This window comes from Microtus ochrogaster, assembly GCF_000317375.1.
Source record: "Microtus ochrogaster isolate Prairie Vole_2 chromosome 6 unlocalized genomic scaffold, MicOch1.0 chr6_random_2, whole genome shotgun sequence".
Lineage (NCBI taxonomy): Eukaryota > Metazoa > Chordata > Mammalia > Rodentia > Cricetidae > Microtus > Microtus ochrogaster.
Window position 1 is genome coordinate 1,285,738 of NW_004949095.1, and position 20,979 is coordinate 1,306,716.

Genomic DNA, 20,979 nt, shown 5'->3' on the forward strand with positions numbered 1-20,979 from the left:
GTGTGTGTGTGTGTGTGTGTGTGTGTGTGGTGTGTGTGTGTGTGTGTGTGTGTGTGTGTGTGTGTTTACATATACTTTACACAGACATTCAGATCCTGAAAAACTTCTAGGCGTACACACTGTTCCTTTCCTGTGACATGAATTTCCGTAATGGGGATGGAGGGGAAATGTCATTAGTTTAGCCTCCTGTTTGCTCTGACACCACCACTATGAACAAAATAACTTGAAACTCTTCATAAAAACAGCCCCTTGGGACTCCTTAACTTGTGAGTGGCTACAGGTAACAAGGATACGTATCTAGTGCCAGCCCACTGTAGCCTGCCCCTCCGTATGTGGACTCCACAAATGAGTTGACGTAGCCAAGCCAGACTTCTAACTTTTTAAAGCAGGTGAATTCAAGCGAATGCTCTCCCTCCTGCCTGAGCTAGCTGCCATGTTGTCACTGGGATGGAGACAATCGGTATCTGGCTAGGCTGCCGCTCTGTGTCAGCTGAGCCAAATTCTCATCTGATGGGAGAACAGCCTTGAATTCAGTTTGCAAATCAGGTACATCTTCCCTTTGTTCTTGTTTCCAGTCTAACTCTGTCAATGGAGAAGCAACTGAACTCACTGGCAGGGGTGAGTTCAGGGGCTTAAAAAACTATCCAAATGCATTTCACAGGGCTGGTATGGTTCTGTTATAAACAGTTTCCTTTGATTAAATGTAGAGCCTTAGCCAGCATGGCCACCACATTTTCATTTTGTTATTGACTTATGTGAACATGTGTTTATCCATTTGTAGTCATTCATTAACAACAACAACACATACACACACGTACATACACACACGTGTACACACACACACGTACACACACACGTACACACACACACACACAAGTACGTGCATGCTAAGCATTTATTATTTACCAGAAACAGTTTTTGAATGGAAGAATTGGATATTTAACCCGGGAGATGCAAACGAAGTCGTGAAAAAAATGGGTCAGAATGTTACTCCTTTGGTATACACAAGAGGTTAAATCTAGGACTTGGCAGATACTGAAATCCACAGGTTCTCATGTAGAGTATCATGGCCTTTGCACACATGACCTATGCACCATCCTACTTGCTGGAGTTGTCTCGAGATTACTTCCAATAGCTGTTGTTACAGGGTACATGCATTGTAAGTCTTTGCCTTGTGAAGCTGTGTAGCTGATAATGACAAGACATTCATATATTTGGTACAGGCATGTTTATAAAAGACTTTTCTGTCTTTTGTGGTTGAGTCTACACCTGTGCCTGCTCGAGACGTGAAGGGCATATGGCAATGGAGTCCAGTCAGTCAGTACATCGCATACTTTTATTTATTATATGAAAAGATTCTCATTTAAAGACTTCAAAGATGACAACATCCCACTCTGAAACAGTGTACTGTTTAAAGTCGGGCAAGATGCTAAGGACCTGGGAACACAGAGCACACACCACCACTGCTTCTTAAACCCATGTCCTCTGGAACATTTTGACACCTTCCACCCTGCTCTGCCTTGACTGGCAATCTCTAGCCCAGCAGGCTTGCATTTAGTTCCCCAACTCCATTTCCTACCTCTCCATACATTTTCCTCCTTGAAATCTTTCCCTCTCAAGTACCTGCTCTTCATGTTTCTTTCAGGCTCCTCATCCTTTAAGAAGTCTCACATGGCCCATCCCCCACCCTTCCAGGCAACCTCTCCCCTTCAGTGACTGCCAGTGACAAACACTTGACAACCTTTTTTTCCTATTGAACTGTGGGGAATTTTCCTTACCTTGGCCTCAGTGACCCTGGCATGAAGGATAGGTGTAGCGGGAGTCTGTTGGACTAGGGCACTACACAGTGCTTTTTAAGTTCTTGTTAGATTTAGGGTTTGGTGAAAAGAGAACTTGACAAGGATTTTCCAGCATGTCCTATGAGTGTATCCAGTCACTGGTTTAATATAAGTGTAGAGAGGGGGCAGAGCAAATAATGCTATTTTCACAGCTTGTACAGTCTGCTCTTAAACCTGAATGGCTATTGTTGAAGTGAGAGTCTACTGAGAAGCAGAGAAAAATGGTTTTAAATACTTATAGTCCATTCCCCCCCCCCCCCGTGTTTAAATGGGTGTATATATTTTTGTTATTTTTACTAGTTCTTTCAGAGTGTCTTACAACATGTTCTGATCAGATTCACCCAACTTTTCCCAGATCCACCCCTCTTCCCTATCTACCAAACATTGTGTCCCTATATTTCAACCTATAAAGGCCAACTTGTACTGCCCTAATATTCTTAGACATGGCCTTCCGCTGGAACATGGTCAACTTACCAGAGACCACAGTTAGAGGCAAGTGTCTCCCTCTCCCAGCAGCTGACAAAGCCAACATCTCCACTGCTGGGGCAGGACTGCATGCCCAACTCCCATCTCCATGGGGAGATTTAGTCTGGCACATGTCTTATGTATACTGTTGTTGACCACTGTGAGTTTTGCACACTCCCCTGCTGGGTACAAAAGATGTTGTTTCCTGATAGTTATCCACCGCCTCTGGCTCTTACGCTCTTCTAGCACCCTCTTCCACCATGAATCTGAGACTTGAGAGGAGGGGTGCATTATATATGCTCCATTTATGGCGAGGCATTCTGCAGTCTCTCGATCTCTACACCTCGGCCACTTGTGGGTCTCGGTGTTGATGAACATATACTGCAAACAGAAGTTTCCCAGATGGGGGATGAGAGATGCATTGTTCTATGACTATAATGATAAACTTATACCATTGGGTATAAGTTTAACATTTGGTTCATTTAGAAAAATAGTAGATGTATTCTCTCTTATGATCTATGACTTGTCTAGCAATAATAAGTTGTAATAGTTCTGAATTTTCACCTTAAGGCTTATGTTGAATATTATTACATGTATGTTAAAATCTATTTAACAATGTGCCTTATCTCCTATGTGTGCAAGGGTATGTGTGTGTGTGTGTGTGTGCATATTCACTAACATGTTTGTATGGTAGGAACAATCACAGAAAAGGCCAATTTTCAAAGAAGTCTTGTGACAAGCTTCTAAGCTATTTATTATATTATATGTTGTTACCTCATTTTGCAGATGGAAAAAACAAGACACAGACAGATAAAGTAGATTTGTTGTGTTTATAGAGTTAGTTGATATTAGAACCATATCCCCAATTTCCATAGTTTTGTTGTTGTTGTTTGTTTGTTTGTTTGTTTCTATTACGGATATGGTTTGTCACAGACCCTGTATGGATCTGAGCTAGGTCCTCTGCATATACCTTATGGTTGAGTAGCTTGGTGTTCTTGTGGGACTTCTAACTGGGAGTGGAGGGTGTCTCTGACTCCTTTGCCTACACTTAGGACCCTTTTCCTCCTATTGGGTTGACACATGCAGCTGTGCTGGGCAGGTTTGTGCCTAGTCTTATTGTATCTTGTTAGGCCATGTTTGATGGATATCCCTGGGAGACCTGATCATTTTCTTTCTTTCTTTCTTTCTTTCTTTCTTTCTTTCTTTCTTTCTTTCTTTCTTTCTTTCTTCTTTCCTTCCTTCCTCCCTTCCTTCCTTCCATTCTTTCTTTCTCTCTTTATCTATCTACCTATCTATCTATTTTATTTTTGGAAGGGAAACAGGAGAAGCTGATCTGGAGAAGAGAGGAGGTGGAAGGAGGATCTGAGAAGAGTAGAGAAAGGGGAAACTGCAGTCAGAATGTAATGTATGAAAGAAGAATAAAAGTTTTTTTTTAAGGATATGATTTATTAAACAGCTGAGTCGAGTAGCCTAGTTCTATGAGTGACTAAAACCTTTACTATCTCTTTGACCTGTGTTGTTTTCATAAAGGGATGACTCTAAGCCACTCTTTCTGCACAGCCCCCTTCTATCCTTCCTCACAGAGCACAGGTGGCCCTTACATTGTCAACACAGTTCACCCAAAGCAGCCTCTGGTGCTGTAGTCTTCTTACCAGTTGCTTCATTCACCAAGACCACGCCTTGGGCTGTGGCTTTGTCTGTGGTCACCCTGTCTCCAGCTTACCATGACCTCATGTTTCCCATGTTCCATGTTTTGCCATGCCATTGCCCCACCAAGCCCTAGGGATGACTGTTTGCATCAGTGGCGATGGCCAGCCGCACCATTAGGTGATGCTGGCATCCATCCCTTCAGGGCTTAATCATCAAGTCATGTTCCAGTTTCTCCACTTGGCTCCTCCACAAAGACCTGACACTCCCTGCATCCTTACAACTGCCCTTGGATTCTGAGTCCTTGCATCTGTCCATGCCATGAAGCCAAGATACTGTGAAGTACGGGAAGTGTCCTATACCTTGAAATAGGAAGCTGAGAATTTTAAAAGTTAAGAAAATATATACAAGGGTTTATTACAAGTAAAAAAAGAACAAGCCTTGGGTGAGAGTCCCTCAGCTTCAAGGTTCTTTTCTATAAGATGGGGACAATAGGAGCTGGAGAGCTATCTCAGTTGGTGATCAGATCCCCAGCACTCACTTAAAGACAAAGAACGACCATGAATGCCTGTAATGACAATAATCAGGTCATGCGCAGGTAGATATGCGTGGTTGGCTGGCCAGCTAGTTTAGCTGAAAAGGTTCAATGAGAAACTTTATCTCAAAATGTAAGATGGAGAAGGCATGTGCCCACATGTGTGAGTGCACCTGCACATACATGCACACATGTGTCCATCACCCACATAAGACAGAAATAATATCAGTATAGGGTTATTGTAAAGATTAGCATATAATAATATATAATAATATAATGTCAACATAGAATTTCCATCAAGATTAAAGTTGTATACATAAAATATACAATTTAGTGCTGAAAATATGGGGCCTGAAATACAGTAGGTTTTCCAAAAGCGACGGATATATATACATATATATGTATATATAAATTTAGGCAACAATATTCAAAGGAAGTGAAAATATATCCACATGAAAAGCTTGTACACAGATGTCCATAGCACCAATACCTATAACCACTGCAAAGCAAAGGTACTCAAATGTCCACCAACTAAGAAAGGGATAAGGAGAATATAGTGCATCCATGCAATGGAATTGTATTTGCCTGTAAAAGGAAATGAAGTGCTGATACATGCTATGACATGGAGAACCCTTGGAAACGTGCAAAGTGAAAGAAATCACACACAAAGATCTTCGCTGTACAAATTAATGTGTACAAAATATCCTAAACTGACAAGTCCATAGAGACAAAAAGGGCAGTTGTGGTTACAAGGGAGTGGGAGAGGGAAAGGACGCTCACAGACAAGGGGTTTCCTTCTGAGGCGAGAAGTAGTTTGGATGAGAAGATGGTGACAGCTGTGTAATTCTAGCAATGCATTTAAAATCACTAGCTGGTATACTTCAAAAGGCAAATGCTAGGTCTCTAAATTATCCCGGCGTAGAACTGCAACTTAAAAACTGTTCAGCAATGGTGATGTCTTAGTTGCTTAGTGCAAAGACACATTGTTGGAGGTATACGCTTATTCCATGGTGTTTGCTCCATTTTCTGTTTTGACCAAATCCACACTAATACCCTCTCCCATCAATTCTTCCAGTAAAGACTGCTTGGCAGAATTATTCGGACCTTACTTTATGTCCGAGTAGCTTTAATAGTCAGCTAATAGGAAAGCCTCATTTGAGAAATTGCCCAGCTTAGATTGGCCTGTAGGCGTGTCTGGTGTGTGTGTGTGGCAGGGCTGCAGGGGTTGACTTGATTTTTAATTGATGTAGGAGGGCCAGCCTCTAGGTTCAGCACATTCCCCAGGTGTAGTCTGGAAGAAGGCGAGCTAAGGCTGGCCCTGAGCAGTGGTCTTCCGTGGTTTCTGCTTCAGTTCCTGCCTGAGCTCCTGCCCAGACTTCCCTCAGTGATAGACTATGACCTGGATTTGTAAGCCAACAAAGTTATTTCTCCCTAAGTTGCTTTTCCTCGGAGTGTTTAAGAACGGCTCAAGAAGAAAGCAAGTTACTCCCACCTGTGTGTAATTTTCTTTCCATTTGCACTGAAGATGTCTTCTGTGTTGATGCGAGTGGAGAAGAAATATTTTTGTCTACCCTCCTAGGCATATTTGAAGTACTCAATTACTAAACTATGTGCCCTGAGCAGTAGATGGATGGACCTTGGCTTCCAAGAACTGAAATAATGTCATCTTTGTATTGGGTTCATGGTTTCCCAAGAGGCTCTGCCAGGCTGGAATATTTTCATGGCATTTCAGCTTGAGAGTTCTCTTAGGTTAAAAAAAATTAAATTTAAAAATTAATTAAAACACCGGACTTTTATCTCTAAAACCTGCATAGCTGGCTTCTTTTGAACAATTGGAAAGTCTGGCGTTTTTTAACACAGTCCCTCATGGCTACAGTCCGATGGAGCCTGCAGGTGCCTCCCGTTGACAGGGCCTCCTCTCATAGGTCATTCCTATTTGTGCCTGACTTTTGTGGGGATGGGAATTGCATAGGTTATAGCCCCTTGAGATTTCTCCTTCATTCATCCATAAGATCCACACTTGGTCGCTACTTTATACTACAAACTCTGATAGGGACTGGCAGAGCCCCTATCGTCCCCGACAAATCTGATAACAAAGAAGGAAAACCAGCAGGTCATGCTTTCTGAGCAACTGCAGTGGAGGTTTAATGGCAGAATCAGGCATCTAAGCCAGGCTGAGCTGACTCATGTGAGAGAGGGTTAGTATCCGACTCCAGGGGACCAGCGGGAGCCATCGCAGCTTCGAAGAGAGGAGCATGTTGTCATCACTGTCTTCCGAGAACTTTACACAAGAAAGGATTTAGTGATACTCAAAGTGGGAACAGAGGGAGGAAAGGAGAGAGAGTAGAGTGGGTGAAGATGGGTGGAGATTCGGATAAACAAGGAACAAAGAAGAGTAAAAAGAGGAAAAGAGGGCACTTGATATTTTCATAATTATTTTATAATTATTTTGTAATTCTAAGGTTTTGATTCAAAGGGAAGTTGTGATGAATTAACCCAAGCAAAGCTTTCAGGGAGCATGTGCGTCTGCCCATTCTTCTTGTTTCCTGTTGGGAAATGTCCATTCTCTCATACTGAGGACATCATATTGGTCATGTAGATTAACATCCTCGGCACGATGCAGAGCCCCTTCCAATCTGTTGTGTTTAGAAGAGCCTTGTTTCTTAGTGTCCCCCATTCTTTCTGTGTCCTCTTTCACAGGGTCCCCTGAACCCCGAGGAGAGGGATGTGATGGAGACATCTTGCTTACAGCTGAGAGTTCCAAGGCCTCTCCTTTGCATACTGTCTGGCTGTGGTCTCTGTATTTGCCCCCATCTCCTGCAGGAGGAAGCTTCTGGGGTGATGGCTGAGTGAGGCCCTGATCTATGAGGATAGCAGGATGTCATCAGGAATCATCTGAGTGAGGCCCTGATCTATGAGGATAGCAGAATGTCATCAGGAATCATCTGAGTGAGGGCCTGATCTATGAGGATAGCAGAATGTCATCAGGAATCATCTTATTGCTGTGTTCCTTTAGGAGAACGGTAGTATTTGGTTTTACCTTGGGTCTCAGGTCCTTGGTCTCCCAAAGTGCACCTGCAGTCAAATCAGACACTGGTTGGCTACACCCACGTGGGCTGCATGTTTTACGTCATGCTTGCCCATGCGTGCTATGTCTGTGGTTGTCTCTGGGATGAAGAGGGGCACTGAGTGCAGTGGTTAGCGCATAGGGATTTATTTTGCTGGCAAGGAGAGTTTCATGAGAAATTAACTTATTTCAATTCCTAGTTTTTTAGGACCTAGGAAAAGGCTTTTGTTGGAAGAACTGTCCAGTTCCCTAGCCTGTCTTTATCATATCTATATCTATAATCTATAATTAATAGCTAGTTTTCATCCATCAAGATGAGTTCTAGATGTTTGAAACACTATTGGGTAACCAGGAAGCAAGAAACAATAGGCATTTTTTTGTTCAGTGGCTAAGCATGCCCCTCCCTCTGATAGCTCTGCTGCTGGGAAGTCTCTTGCAGAGATCAGAATGAAGATGGGGGTGCTTTATGAATGATCTTTATTGAATATTAATTTCATTAGTTATTCCCATAAGGAGGTTTTATTTTTGGTGGATTTTTTTAAATCTTCCCTACCAATGAGTCTTCACTACTGAAAAAAGCCACTTAAGAGTTTGAAATCTCAAACTGGAAAATTCACTTTTTGCCCGCTGCTATTCATGGTGAGAATGGTCCAGGCCCCAACTGATGGTGTCCGCTCCACCACCATTCTCCTGAGCCTCTGGAAGACGGAGTTTTCAGATCCTCAGGCAGCAGAGAGCAGTTGCTGTTTAGCTGCCATTTTTCTGACACTGGCTGCTGTCCTGTGGCTCTGCATTGCCAGGGCTTAGACTTTCCCTGATGCCCGGGGCACATGGAAGCGATCCAGAGTACCATGCCCTCAATAACTTCAATCCAGTCTAGCTTCAATTCGGTTCCAGTGGCCCCGGCTCACCAATGTGAGCTTAGCCCTAACAGCCTCCGAAGGACTTGTGGATAAAATAAATGAGCTAGTTCTCGTTATTTCAGGCTGGCTATCATAAAAGGGCCAAAATTTAGGAATAAGAACCGACTTTCTGGAATGAGAACTGTCAGGTTTAGTTTTATTGTTGTTTTGGTTATCACCAGGGCAATCTGCCCCCACCCTTGCCATCACTAGGTCAATCTGGGATCTGTCCCCACCACTTCCATCAGTGAAGCCCTTTTTTAGCCTACAGACAGGCTTCTTCAATGGCCTATGCGCTCTCTTCCACCTCCCAGTGGTAATGCACTTATCAGTCCAGGAACTTCCTCAGCTAAAACCATCTACATGAGCTATTGATCAGAATTCCAGTGAGTGCTTGCTTTTGTCCTGGCTACCTTTTTTGGCTGTCTAGGTCCTTGAACCTTTCTGACTTTCAAAGCTAGAGGAGAGAAAGATTGGGGAAACAGGAACTAGACACATGACCAGAGAGGAGGCAAATGGGCAACATGGGATGTCACCAGTGTGTCCCTTGGAGCCATGTGGGTGCTGCAGCTGTTTTTGTCAGCCTGCTGTCTCTGTATGGAAGCAGGTAATCCTATCTATTTCCTTTAGGTTTTCTACGATGACATCTTTTTTAGTTACTGAGGTCTCCAAGGGGGTCATTCCTTTGTATGAGATGTCTTTGTCTATAGCAATATTTTGATTCCTTTTTCATTTCTTTCAGTGTATAGTTTCCAGTTATTCTCTTTATGGTTTTCCTGGGTATTATAAATTAATAACTCAATTGATAATTTGATCAAATTGGCAGCTATGCAGTTTTAATAGGACATGAAAATGTTGGTCCTGAATAGCTTTATCCCTTCCTTTAATGCTGTTTTTAATCACAAATTATATCTTTATACATGGCTTTCATTTACTTATTCTTATAATTATTACTTTATAAAATTATATTTTAAATGCCACAGACAAAAAATTTATAAAATTAAAATACTTCAACACTGAAAAAATAAGCAAGGAGGCACTGATGGACAGAGAGGACCCAACCATGAGCACTGAAGCCATTCCAAGGTCACAGCTCCCCTAAAATGTTGGAGAGGTACCTCTCAGTGCTGCAGGGTTTCAGTACACCTCAGAGGCAAAGAGAAACCTCTGTTACCACCAGACTATCCTGATTGGATTTTCACCCAGTCAGATCAAAGCTAGAGTTATCTGGAAAGAGGAACCTCAATTGGGAAAATGCTTCCATCAGATTTCCTATAGGCCAGTTTGTAGGGCATTTTCTTGATTAATGATTTATGTGGGAGGGACCAGGGGAGCTATCACCCCTGGTCCTGAGTAGTATAAGAAGCAGGCTGAGCAAGTCATGGGGAGCAAGTTCATAAGCACAGTTGCTCTATGACCTCTGCTCCAATCGCTGCCTTCGGTTCCTGCCTTGAGTTCCTGCTCTGACTTCCCACGGTGATAGGGCGTGCCTGAGAGTTGTGAGCTGACCTAAACCCTTGCTTCCCCACGGTGCTTTTAGTCATGGTGTTTACTATAGCAATAGAGACCTAAGACAGTGATCTTTAAAAAAAGAAAAAGGAGGAAAGCTCAAGGTCTGAGCTCCTCACACACCCTACCGTAAGTCAGAGAGATTGGGGTGGAGGGTAGACAAAGGTAAATGGCCAAGAACCTGGTTTTCCAGCAAACCTATGTGTCTTCATTTGAGCCTCTGTAACAAAGCATCTTAGATAACACCGTCTATAAGCAAAAAACTTAGTTTTGGAGCCCTGGAAGTACAAGATCAAGTTGCTGACAGAACTGGCTTCTGAGGAGAGGCCTCACCTATGCCTTAAAGATAGCAGCTTGTTGCTGCACCCTCCAATAGCAGGAGGAGCCCCTGGGGCTCCCCATTCTTCTAAGGGAATGCTGAGTGAAGAGCCTCCTAAAGGCCCCGCCCTGTATGCTGTCACATTGACCCTAAGTTCCATCCTTTGAGGTTGAATTCTAGGGGACACTTATACCATGGTACCATGTTTGTGTTTTCTCTGACAGTGTCTGGTTTAATGGCCACAGATTACTTGTGGAACACCTGTCCAGGTGTCCTGCTATCTACTGCATCATGGCAGGTTTCTGTTGGAATTGGCTTAGTGCATGTTTCCTGATACTGGGGGTTGGACCCAGAGCCTCATACATGCTATCGAAGTGTTCTGCCATTGAGGTGCATCCCAATCCACATCCTTGGTTTTCTTCACAGTCCCTGAGGGGTGCCCCATTGCTCCTCTGGCCTTTCCTGGTCTGATAGAGAGAAGGATGAAGAGCCTCAAGGCAGTTCCCACTTTCTATTTGGACTTGAGGAAACTCGAGTTGAGAGAGAAAGAAAGAGTGTCTCAGCTTCTCCTAAGGGGGGGTCACACATCTATGTGAACCCATGCTGTGCTGAGTTCACTGGCTTGGTGAAAAATACCACAATTAGGTGGACATCTTTGTGCCCAGTTCCTTCTGGAATCTTGTGGTAGAACATGCCCCTTGCTGATGCATTTTTCTGCAGGACTATGAAACTAGAATCGCTAATGGAAGACTCGCGTTTCCTTCAGGAACCTGCACTCTTGCCCCAGCCCTCTCTGAATAGCCCTGCGCCCATAAGCTTTCATGATTGGGTACCCACAGAAACACTTATTTGCAGAAGAGCTGTAAAGCAGTACTTAGGCCTGCCTGCCTGGGTTTCTGTGTATTTGACGATTACCAAGGGAGTAGAAAGGTCTTAGTAGGAGATAAAAGGCTTCCTCCATGGGCTGGGCTGGTCCAGCACTGTTCTTCCTCTGGGACTCACTGTTGGAGGTCAAAGGTCAGTGGGAAACTTTGCCTTTGGATGCAGCTGGGAAGTTGTTTCTTTTTGCGGAAGCTCGAGAACAAAGAGAACTCTACCCACCAAGAAAATGAACCATTTTATTAGGAGGATGCCTTCACTCTGCACTCCTGTCTTTAATTGCACATGGGTATCTCTGCAGAGTCCACACACGTATTTTTCTCAGAGCAGCAGTGAGTATTTAGGCAGCTTTGGGGATTGTTTCATCTATAGACCGGAAAGATTTATTTTCTTTAATACCAATTTTTAACAAAGAGACTAAGAAAAGCTCCCATATGCAAGGAAGACAAAGAGAATGTTAAGTCCTGCGAGACAAAGAAACAACAACCAAGAGAAAAAATGAGTAAATTATCCCACAATACTTTAAAAATTAAAAATAACAGAATTCTAGCAACTTTTGGCTAATCTTGTGGTAGAGGGGTTTGTTTTGATTTACTCTACTTACAGTCTGAGTGAAGGGTGGTGTGCTGTACATTGCTCTGGTCCAGGAATGACTCTACTTACAGTCTGTGAGTGAAGGATGGTGTGCTGTACATCGCTCTGGTCCAGGAATGATTCTACTTACAGTCTGTGAGTGAAGGGTGGTGTGCTGTACATCGCTCTGGTCCAGGAATGACTCTGCACACGTTTCATTTCACAAGACAGTGGCTTCATGTCCTAGCGCTCTTTGTGGCTACCCGTTAGCCAGGGCAGTGGCAGCCCGTGGCCCCGCCACAGTGGGTCTGGCTGTAGCTGTGTACGAACACAAGGACTTCCATACCTCCCCTGGAACCATGTCCTACCTCTTCAGTTGTTTGTTTTCTCCTACAACCTTGTCTTTACCCTGAATGTTCCTGGGTATCTTCTCCTCCACTCACTGAGCACCTCTTCCACTCCAGGTGGCACAAGGTCCAGGGGCGTGTGGACGGCCATCCCTTCTAGGCCTCACAGAGAAAGGAGCTACTTCTAATTACTTGCAAGAAGGCATCTGAAAGCACCCTACAGTTGGCCACTGATGCTCTTAGCTTTTGTATGATGTTTACCAAGACAGCTTTTAATTCAATCATATATTTTTATGAATTTTATTATTAAAAAAAACAACTTGCAAATAGAAAACTTCACACCCAAAATCCGTGCACCTCAGTGAACTTTTAATCAGTTAGAACACCCATTCTGAAGTGGTGGAGTCACACTGACTTTTATACCTTTACTATCGAATATGTTTTTATGCATTTATTCACCTCTAACACAAATTCCATGACACAGTTAGAACTAGGAAGTCAATTAGCTTTATAACATAGATCTGTGTGACTTATTTTAGTGATAGCATTAATTAAACTTTTAATAAATAGCTTTAGTTAAACTTTTGTTTAACTCCATAATCTCGCCTTTTCCAAATTGATTTGGTTTTTATCGATGTGTTAAGTTTCTTTAGTACCTCTGTCCTTGAATTATATTCATGTGCCTTTGTGATCTCTTAAGTTAATTAGAATTGAAGATATACCCTGGAACAGTATTTTATTTCAGCAATTGGAGTTTGTCAAGAAAGAACTCAGAGAATATTCTTAAACTTACATTGAGAAACATGGCTAGACGTCATAGACTTAACAGAATTTCTGTACCAAGGTAGTTCATTGTTTTCACAAAGAGTAAAATTTTTGATATTTCTTTTCTCTCATTATAAAACTATGAGAAACCTCTGGAAAAATCTTGTTAATACTGAAGCAGCATTCCACTTGCCTTGTATAAAATAAATCAATAAAGTTAGTCTTAAATTGTTTTTCAAATATTTATTTTAAAAATAGATTTTTTTTCAAATATTGGTTGCATGCCTTCATCTTCCATTTTTCCATACCTATGACTTAAAGTCAAACGGCTTTTAATTATTTCATATTTTACAGAAATGTATTCCCTCTCTATTGACTATGTTTTGTGTCGTTCATTCCTGAACATTCTGTGTCTTAAAGATTTTCTTATTTTTTTTCTATTATGTTTGGAATAAAATCCCCAGTGAAAATAACAAGAAATCCATTAGAGTGCAAGCTTAGCAAAAACCCATTGCCATATAAGGCAGAAGCACTCTCCCCTGCCCCTATCAAGGCTGCACTCCCAGGGGCCAGCTGCTGAAGTCTTAGTGTCTCTCCCTCCGTGGAGGAGCTGCTGAATTACCTAGAACCTAAAGTTCTAGGCCTTTGCTGCCTTTTAAGGACGTCAGATGTGTCTATCTGCCCGTGGCTCTTTCTCAGCATCTCTCTTTCCTGTCTTCCACGCTTCCCTCTCCCTCCCAATTCCCTCTTTCTTTCCTCTTTTCATTTAAAGCTTAATTTGTGCAAATAAGCTGCAAATCTCATCTATAGCATGGAACTGGGTTTTATTTTGTAATACAACTTAAAAATAGTTTTGGTTTTAGAAGCCACTTAAGCTGTCTTTCAAAAAAGGATTCATTTGTATGTGTCTGTCTGTCTGTCTGAGTGTATGAACACATGTGTATATGCTCATGTGCTCACAGAGAGAGTGGAAGAGGATATCAGATCCTTTGGAGCCAGAGTTACAGGTTCTTGTGGGATGCTTGACTTGCTACATGGATGCTGGCATCCGAACACTAGTCCTCATCAGTGTGTAGCAAGTGCTGTTAATAGCTGAGCCACGTTTCTGGGCCCTGTAAGCCCCTCTTTAAGTATATATATATTCAACTTTCTAGATAGAACAGAAATACATCTGGATATATTATTTGAAGAATTTCCAGATACTCTACTTTGTGATGGGAAAGTTAGCCCCAAATAGGTAAAGCTACCTTAGATTTTGAGTTTTACATTAGGAAATACTGTGATTTTCCCTTCATACAAAAGACAAAAGCAGTCCTGACTGAAGATTTTGTTGTGATTTGAATCTTGATTTGAAATGAAAATAAAAGTCAACTTTTGCTTAAACAAAGGCCAGTCTTAGTAACGTTAGGGAGTAGAGTTTCCTAAATAGCAAACTTACTTTCTGAGTTAATCCGTTTTTGCACTTATGCTGGTTTAGCATTTTCTTGTGTTTATTGATAGAACCATGTGTGTATTCAACAGTTGGCCTATCCCTGCTTTGTGTCCTAACAACATAAAGATGACTAGAAGCATCGCCTCTCACTTCAGATGTCCTTCTAGTGTGGTCCATGAGGATTACTTTATCCATAGCTCTCCCTACTCCACCTCCCAGAACTCCTCATTCTCCTTCCGTTAATCTGGGGTTTCCAGGATGTTCCTTCCTTCTTATTTTCTTTTTAAATAATGTGACTGAATCATATTGTGCTTTTTGTCCTGCAGGGCAGCCACCGATCACAATGTGGATAACACGACGGAGATACTCAGGGAGTGGCTGAGGAACGTACAGAGGCAGTATCACTATGTGGAGTGGAGGCCGATGGATGCACCGGAGTAAGTAGCAGTGTGGAAACTCATCTTCCCCTGGCCCTGGCTTCCCGCCGCCTGTGCTTCCGATCTGGAGGTGCATGCTGACTTCCCTTGCCGCCCTTTCTGCATCTGAGTTGCCAACTCGGCCTTTTCCTCTGTTAACAGGGTCTTCTCCACCCGCTCTCCTTCCTTACTCCTGGGCTGCCAGCCAAGGTTTTCAACAGCTTATAAATTATGATGATGGGATATATCTTAAACATTGTTTTATGTATTGCTTTTCTAGTGTGAACAGTCTTATTTTTAAGAAATCATGGTGAAAGCTTGTATGTTTTCTATAGGTACCTTACTTTATAAAGTTCTGTCTTGGAGACTATGGCCCAGCAATCTTTGAGGCACTGGCTCACTTTGGATTGTGTGGTATCTGTCATATATATCGTGATTATTTAGCCAATGCACTCACGATGAACATATAAGCTATTTCAGTCTTAACATAGCAATGTCTTAGTCATTTCATCTACAAATCATCCCACATATTTATGTTATTCTTTATTCTCTTGCCAAAGAACACTAGTGGGGAAAATGGCATAGTATACACAGAGGATATTATGGGTGTGGTGACTTTTTAGACTGGTTTACAGGCTGGAGACTACATAATCCAACAATGTTTGTCTGTCTGCATGCTCGACAGCCAGAGAAACCAGGCGCTTTTCAATCCATGAGGTTGGAAAATTTAGGAGAAGAAAAATGAAGTCACAGCCCCAGCTGAAGGGCTGGGAACAGCTGGAGAGTTATTGGTTTGCAGCTCCGTTGAGAGATTGAAGGGGTCAAAGGTTGAATGAACTTCATGGCGCTAGGAGTACAGCGCTTGCTTGGGGATACAGAGCCTCCGCGCACATTCTGGCTTCCTCCTTTTCTACCTTTGTTCCGCATGGGCTTCTCATCTCCAGCAGTGCTGCCCGCATTCAGGGTGGGTCTTCCCCATCAGCTGGTTCACATGCCAGTCACCTCTGGAACTGGACATGCAGACACAGCTCCGAGTGTACTTCACTAATGCCCTTGGTGTCTCCCTGCCCAGTGAAACTGGGCATCAGGATCAGCTAGCACAGTTGTACTACCACGGAAATCTTCATAAGGAACAAATGAATTAACTTCATGTCTTTATTGCAAAGACTCAAATACACACAGAACAAAGTTCAAACACATCCAAGATTCCCATATTTCCTGTTCTTCTGCAAAGAAAATATGCTTTACCCAGTATGTCGAGTTTATTTCCAGCTGCCAACTCCTACCAAGGCAGGTCCTGGAAGTGTTTATCTTTCTTTGTAACCAGTTCTGATCCAAAATCACAGATACTAGAGAAAGCAGAGAGGTTTTTCAAATGTAAAGATCTTACTTTTAGATTGCTTATTTTCTTTCTTTTTTTTTTTTAAAGATTTATTTATCTTATGTATATGAGTGCTCTATCTGTATGTGCCAGAAGAGGGCATTAGAGCCCACTAAAGATGGTTGTGAGACATGATGTGGTTGCTGGGAATTGAACTTAGAACCTTTGGAAAAGCAGCCAGTACTCTAAACTGCTGAGCCATCTCTCCAGTCCCCATCTGCTTATTTTTTTTTTATGATATCTTTTTGACAGAATACATTGAACTAACCTTAATTAACTACAATTTATTCAAGCTTTTTGACATGAACTGTGAGCTTTTGGCAGAGGTTACAATATCCAACACTTTATATTTTCCCTCGATGCTGTGTTTTCAGCAGGCACCAAATCAAAACTTGCTGGATGAACAAATGAGTGAATAAAATACAAAATAAATTTAAAACATAAAATTGTAAATGTTCCCAAGGTCAACTTTAGGATTTATGGAAGTTGAATGAATCACTAGTCTGGGTTTCTGCATAGGAAAAGTCATTTATTGAAAGCAATGTGTAGAGTAATAATAACAAATGTCACTGCAGAACAAATGTATTCTTATAGACTCAATTATATTCATATGCAAACACACAGTGAATAATATATGTGTATACACAATACCTAAAATCCCCATCTATGGTCTATATTTTAAGCATATTTATCAATTAAGTTTGAACACTATAAATGTTTTTAAACATCCCTCTGGTATTTCTTCTGATGGAATTTAGCCCAACTTTAAAAAATTACACAGGTAGACTTTATGTTCCTACTCGGCTTCCCAGATGCCAAATTCTTTGTAGCCAGATTTTTACTTCACAGAGGATATGCCAAGGTCAGTGTGAAAAAATATGCCATAAGACATTATTTTTGGCAATCTATTCAGAAAATCAGGAATTCCACTGATTTCCATTGGAACAGTAACGGAGGAAGACATCCCAGATAATTCCTGTGTTGTATGTAGTTTATTAATTGCAGAACATTGTTTGCATAGCGACAGTCTCGGTGCTTGTGACTTTTCATTCCTTAAGGCAAACACGTTGCCCACACACCTTCAAGAACGTGAAAAGCTGGCCAGCTGCAGTGACAACATCCATATCCATCTCCTCTGAGAGCTTTCAGAAGGATCTAGAGCATTTGCTGAGTCTTTGCCTTTGTGGCCATTTTAAGAGCCTTGGCCCAGATTTCTTATGAATGCCAGCAGAAATCTGAAGAATGTTACTTGCCTGCTCCATCACCTCACCTCACATAAGACAGACCAATTAAACTTCATTGAACCATTTACTGAGATTTCAACAAGTAATCTAAACTTTTGCTGTTTTTAAGAAACTCATACCTTTACCCTGTGTTTTTTACATTTATGTGATAAAATATATTAAGCATCTAAGAATATAAGCTTTGGTAGTAACTGCCTGGATATGAATTCAGGTGGTATCACTTACTGTAACACTAGCCTCTCTACATCGGTATCCTCATCTTTGAAATGGAGAAAATAGCAATATTACTACATAAGGCTTCAATCCCACTGAAGAGAAGCCAGGCACAGCCGCAGTTATATGCTTTATAATTGAAAGGCTTATAATTATAAATGTAGGAATTCAAGATCAGCCTCAGCAATAGTGAGACTTCGTCTCAAAGAAGGAAGAGAAAGAGAAGACCCACTGATGTCTTTCATGTAGACTCGATTGCTTAGTTTCTCACTGTTTCTGTTTGCTTATCTATGATATAGAAATGATGGTAATACTAGTTTCTTGTTCCTGTTTCCTAGAGTGATGGAGGAAAGAGTCGGTGCCTACAAGCACTGAGGGCCGGGCTACATCCATCCAGGCACTCAATGATTGTATGTTCTTCTTTTAGGTCTTACCCTGATGAAATCGGACCAAAGCACTGGCCAAGTTCCCGATTTGCCCACGTCATGAAACTACGACAAGCAGCCCTTCGAACTGCGAGGGAAAAGTGGTCAGACTACATCCTGGTAAAAACAGATGCTTGATTCCTTGACAATTGTTCTCCAAAATGTATCCATAACCAAGAAGGGCTATCCAGGGCACAGTCAAAACACGCTTTTGCTTAGGCATCACCCACTCTGTGAAAAGTTCAGGGAAATTTTTGGCGATTGTATTGCAATACCTGTGCTTCCCCTCGGATCCTCTCTGGGATGCTTTCTCAGTGAGTCATGTGGATGGCGAGGCTTTCATATCACAGGCATAAGAGATCCTGACTCATTTTAGTAGGTGAAGCAAGATCAGATGTCTTAATACTTTTGTAAGAGTTTTAAAGACATAAGCAAACAATTAGATCCAATGAGATTGAAATGAACACATCTGAAACTCTACCCCCTTTATCCGTGGGCTGATTTGGTAAACGGAATCTCCTCTTCATCTTCCTGGATACCACTTGGCTCTCATATAGAATTTCTGTCCTTGAGGGGTTCCATCATAGTCCTGAGAGCTTAATGAGTAATTCAAACAAATGCAGGGCTTGGTGATGAGGAGTCCATGCACCCTCATCCTTGATGAACCCTCTCAGTTGGAAAGGATGTCTGTTGCCATGGGAAACTGGGGCCATCATCCCTCATCCCAGACAGAGGCTTTTCTCCATGAGTTTGTTGAGCACATATTTTCCATGGCGGCACTAGAAATGATACCAATGTTAGTTATCATTAGTACACTGACTGGTATCCACTTTCACTACACTCCGATTCTCACAGGAAATGAATGTTTATAATCTATGCCACTCCCTGGTCCCTTGTCCACTTAAAAATTGGCTTGATAATGTTTTAGAAACATTGTCAGCACATGTGACTTCATAGGAAATTTAAAATTGTACTATAATATTTAATGTTATATGCAACCACTAAAATGTTAATAAAATCTACAAATGCAAAAATATAAAATTTTTCATAAGCAAATTGATTGCCATAAGTGTTTCTCATCATTTGTAAATTGTAATTACATAAACTATAAAGTTATTGTTTTGGCTTTGTTAAAGCAAACATTTCTCTTTGATAGAATCTGATTCTGTCACTATAAATGAATCAGTACTAACTTGAATTTTCTGTTGAGAAATATGATACTTGGTCGCATGGGTTGATAAAATGTAATTTAAACAGAATTTCTGTTTGTGACATTGTAGCAGCACTGGGGATCTGTATGGGCCATTTTGACACTACTGTTGAAAACCTATTGATCCCTGGATACAGAGCATGGGCAACAGGAATATATTTATATGAATCTGTAGGAACCATTAACATCTTGAATTTAAATCACTTACCAATGTGTAAATTGTGTCCTATTGATAGTATCTGTACCCACCGTGGCAATACCAGCTCACAGCTTAGAGCTGAACATGGGAAGTTAGACTAAATACCAATATTCCTTTGACTGAATGAAAGCTGCCAAGCTGCAGTAGTTCTCAGTAAGGAGGGTAGAGACAAGGACTGATCCCAGAGCTCATGTGCTGAGTTAGTTATTGACATTGTCTTTCTCTTTTCCTAGTTCATAGATGTCGACAATTTCCTGACGAATCCACAGACCCTGACCCTGATGATTGCAGAGAACAAAACCATTGTGGCCCCTATGCTGGAGTCCCGAGGCCTGTACTCTAACTTCTGGTGTGGGATCACACCTCAGGCAAGTCTTTTGGTTAACTAGTTGAGGAGGTAGTGTTGAAGGCAAGACCCTGTCAGCAGTAACACCCCACTTCTCACCTCCTCTCTAGAGACGTGTGTCACAGTGTCACTGAAGCAACTTTCAAGAAAGGAGGCAAACCTACATCAAATGCCGCACCACAGTGGGCATTGTTATCAGCAGAATATTCCAAAGAGCTTAGTGCTAGACGCTTCAATTAATAACAAGTATAACAGATTTTGTTTTCCCCTTTATCCAGTCCAGGGATTAGTTAATTTGTTTTTTGCAGTTAAAATGTCAATACAAGAAAACTTAGAAGTACAAAAAAAAATTTTAAAAAGTATAACAGCCAAAAATATTCATTCCACGGCTGTACCAGCACCATAGATCAACACTTGTGTTTCTTTAATGTACCAACACCATAGATAGACACTTGTATTTCTTTAATGACTGTATCATGACCAAATGGTATCTATAATTTACTTAAAATTCTTATTTGAACATTCACATTGTTTTCAAGCATTTTAACAATTAGAATTATTACCATCATTGATGCAATTTTTTTACATCTATATATGATTTCCTTAAGATAATTTCTTGGAACTTGTTTTAGCTACTGTTCTATTGCTATGAGGAGATACAAACATTGCTAAAAGTTGACCAAGGGCAACTTAAAAGAAAGCATTTGAAAGCCGGACAGTGGTGGTGCACGCCTTTAATCCCAGCACTCGGGAAGCAGAGGCAGGAGGATCTCCTTGAGTTTGAGGCCAACCTGGTCTACAAGAGCTAGTTCCAAGACAGACTCCAAAGCTACAGAGAAACCCTGTCTTGAACCCCCCCCCAAAAAAAGAGCATTTGATTTGGGACTTGTTTATGGTTTTAAAGGGTTAGTTCATGATCATCATGGCAGGGAGCATGGCAGCAGACAGGCATGGTGCTGGAGCAGTAGCTGAGAGCTCTCATGATCTGGAGGTAGGAGGAGATATAAAGAGATAGGGAAAAAGGGAGGGAGGGAAGAAGGGAGGGGAGAGTGAAGAGGGATAGAGACTGGGATGGCAGGGATTTTTAAAACTTCAAAATCTTCTCCAACAAGACCATACTTCCTAATCCTTCCCAGATAGTTCCACTAACTGGCCACCAAGCATTCAAACATGACCTTATAAGGGATATTCTCATTCAAACCACCACAAAAGTGGAATCACTGAGTCAAAGTGTATTCTGGTGATCTTTTTTTTTTTTTTTTTTTTT

The 20,979-nt window shown here is 41.6% G+C and overlaps 1 protein-coding gene across 2 annotated transcripts in view; it reads left to right on the forward strand.

The window, feature by feature from the left end:
• Colgalt2 (collagen beta(1-O)galactosyltransferase 2) overlaps positions 1-20,979 on the forward strand; it is a 97,787-nt gene that overhangs the window by 46,888 nt on the left and 29,920 nt on the right. For both annotated transcript variants that reach the window (XM_026787635.1, XM_005363861.3), the window contains exons 2-4: positions 14,605-14,715; positions 17,960-18,077; positions 19,600-19,734. In XM_026787635.1, the coding sequence (XP_026643436.1) occupies positions 14,605-14,715; positions 17,960-18,077; positions 19,600-19,734 (364 nt within the window). The remainder of the gene's footprint in view (positions 1-14,604; positions 14,716-17,959; positions 18,078-19,599; positions 19,735-20,979) is intronic.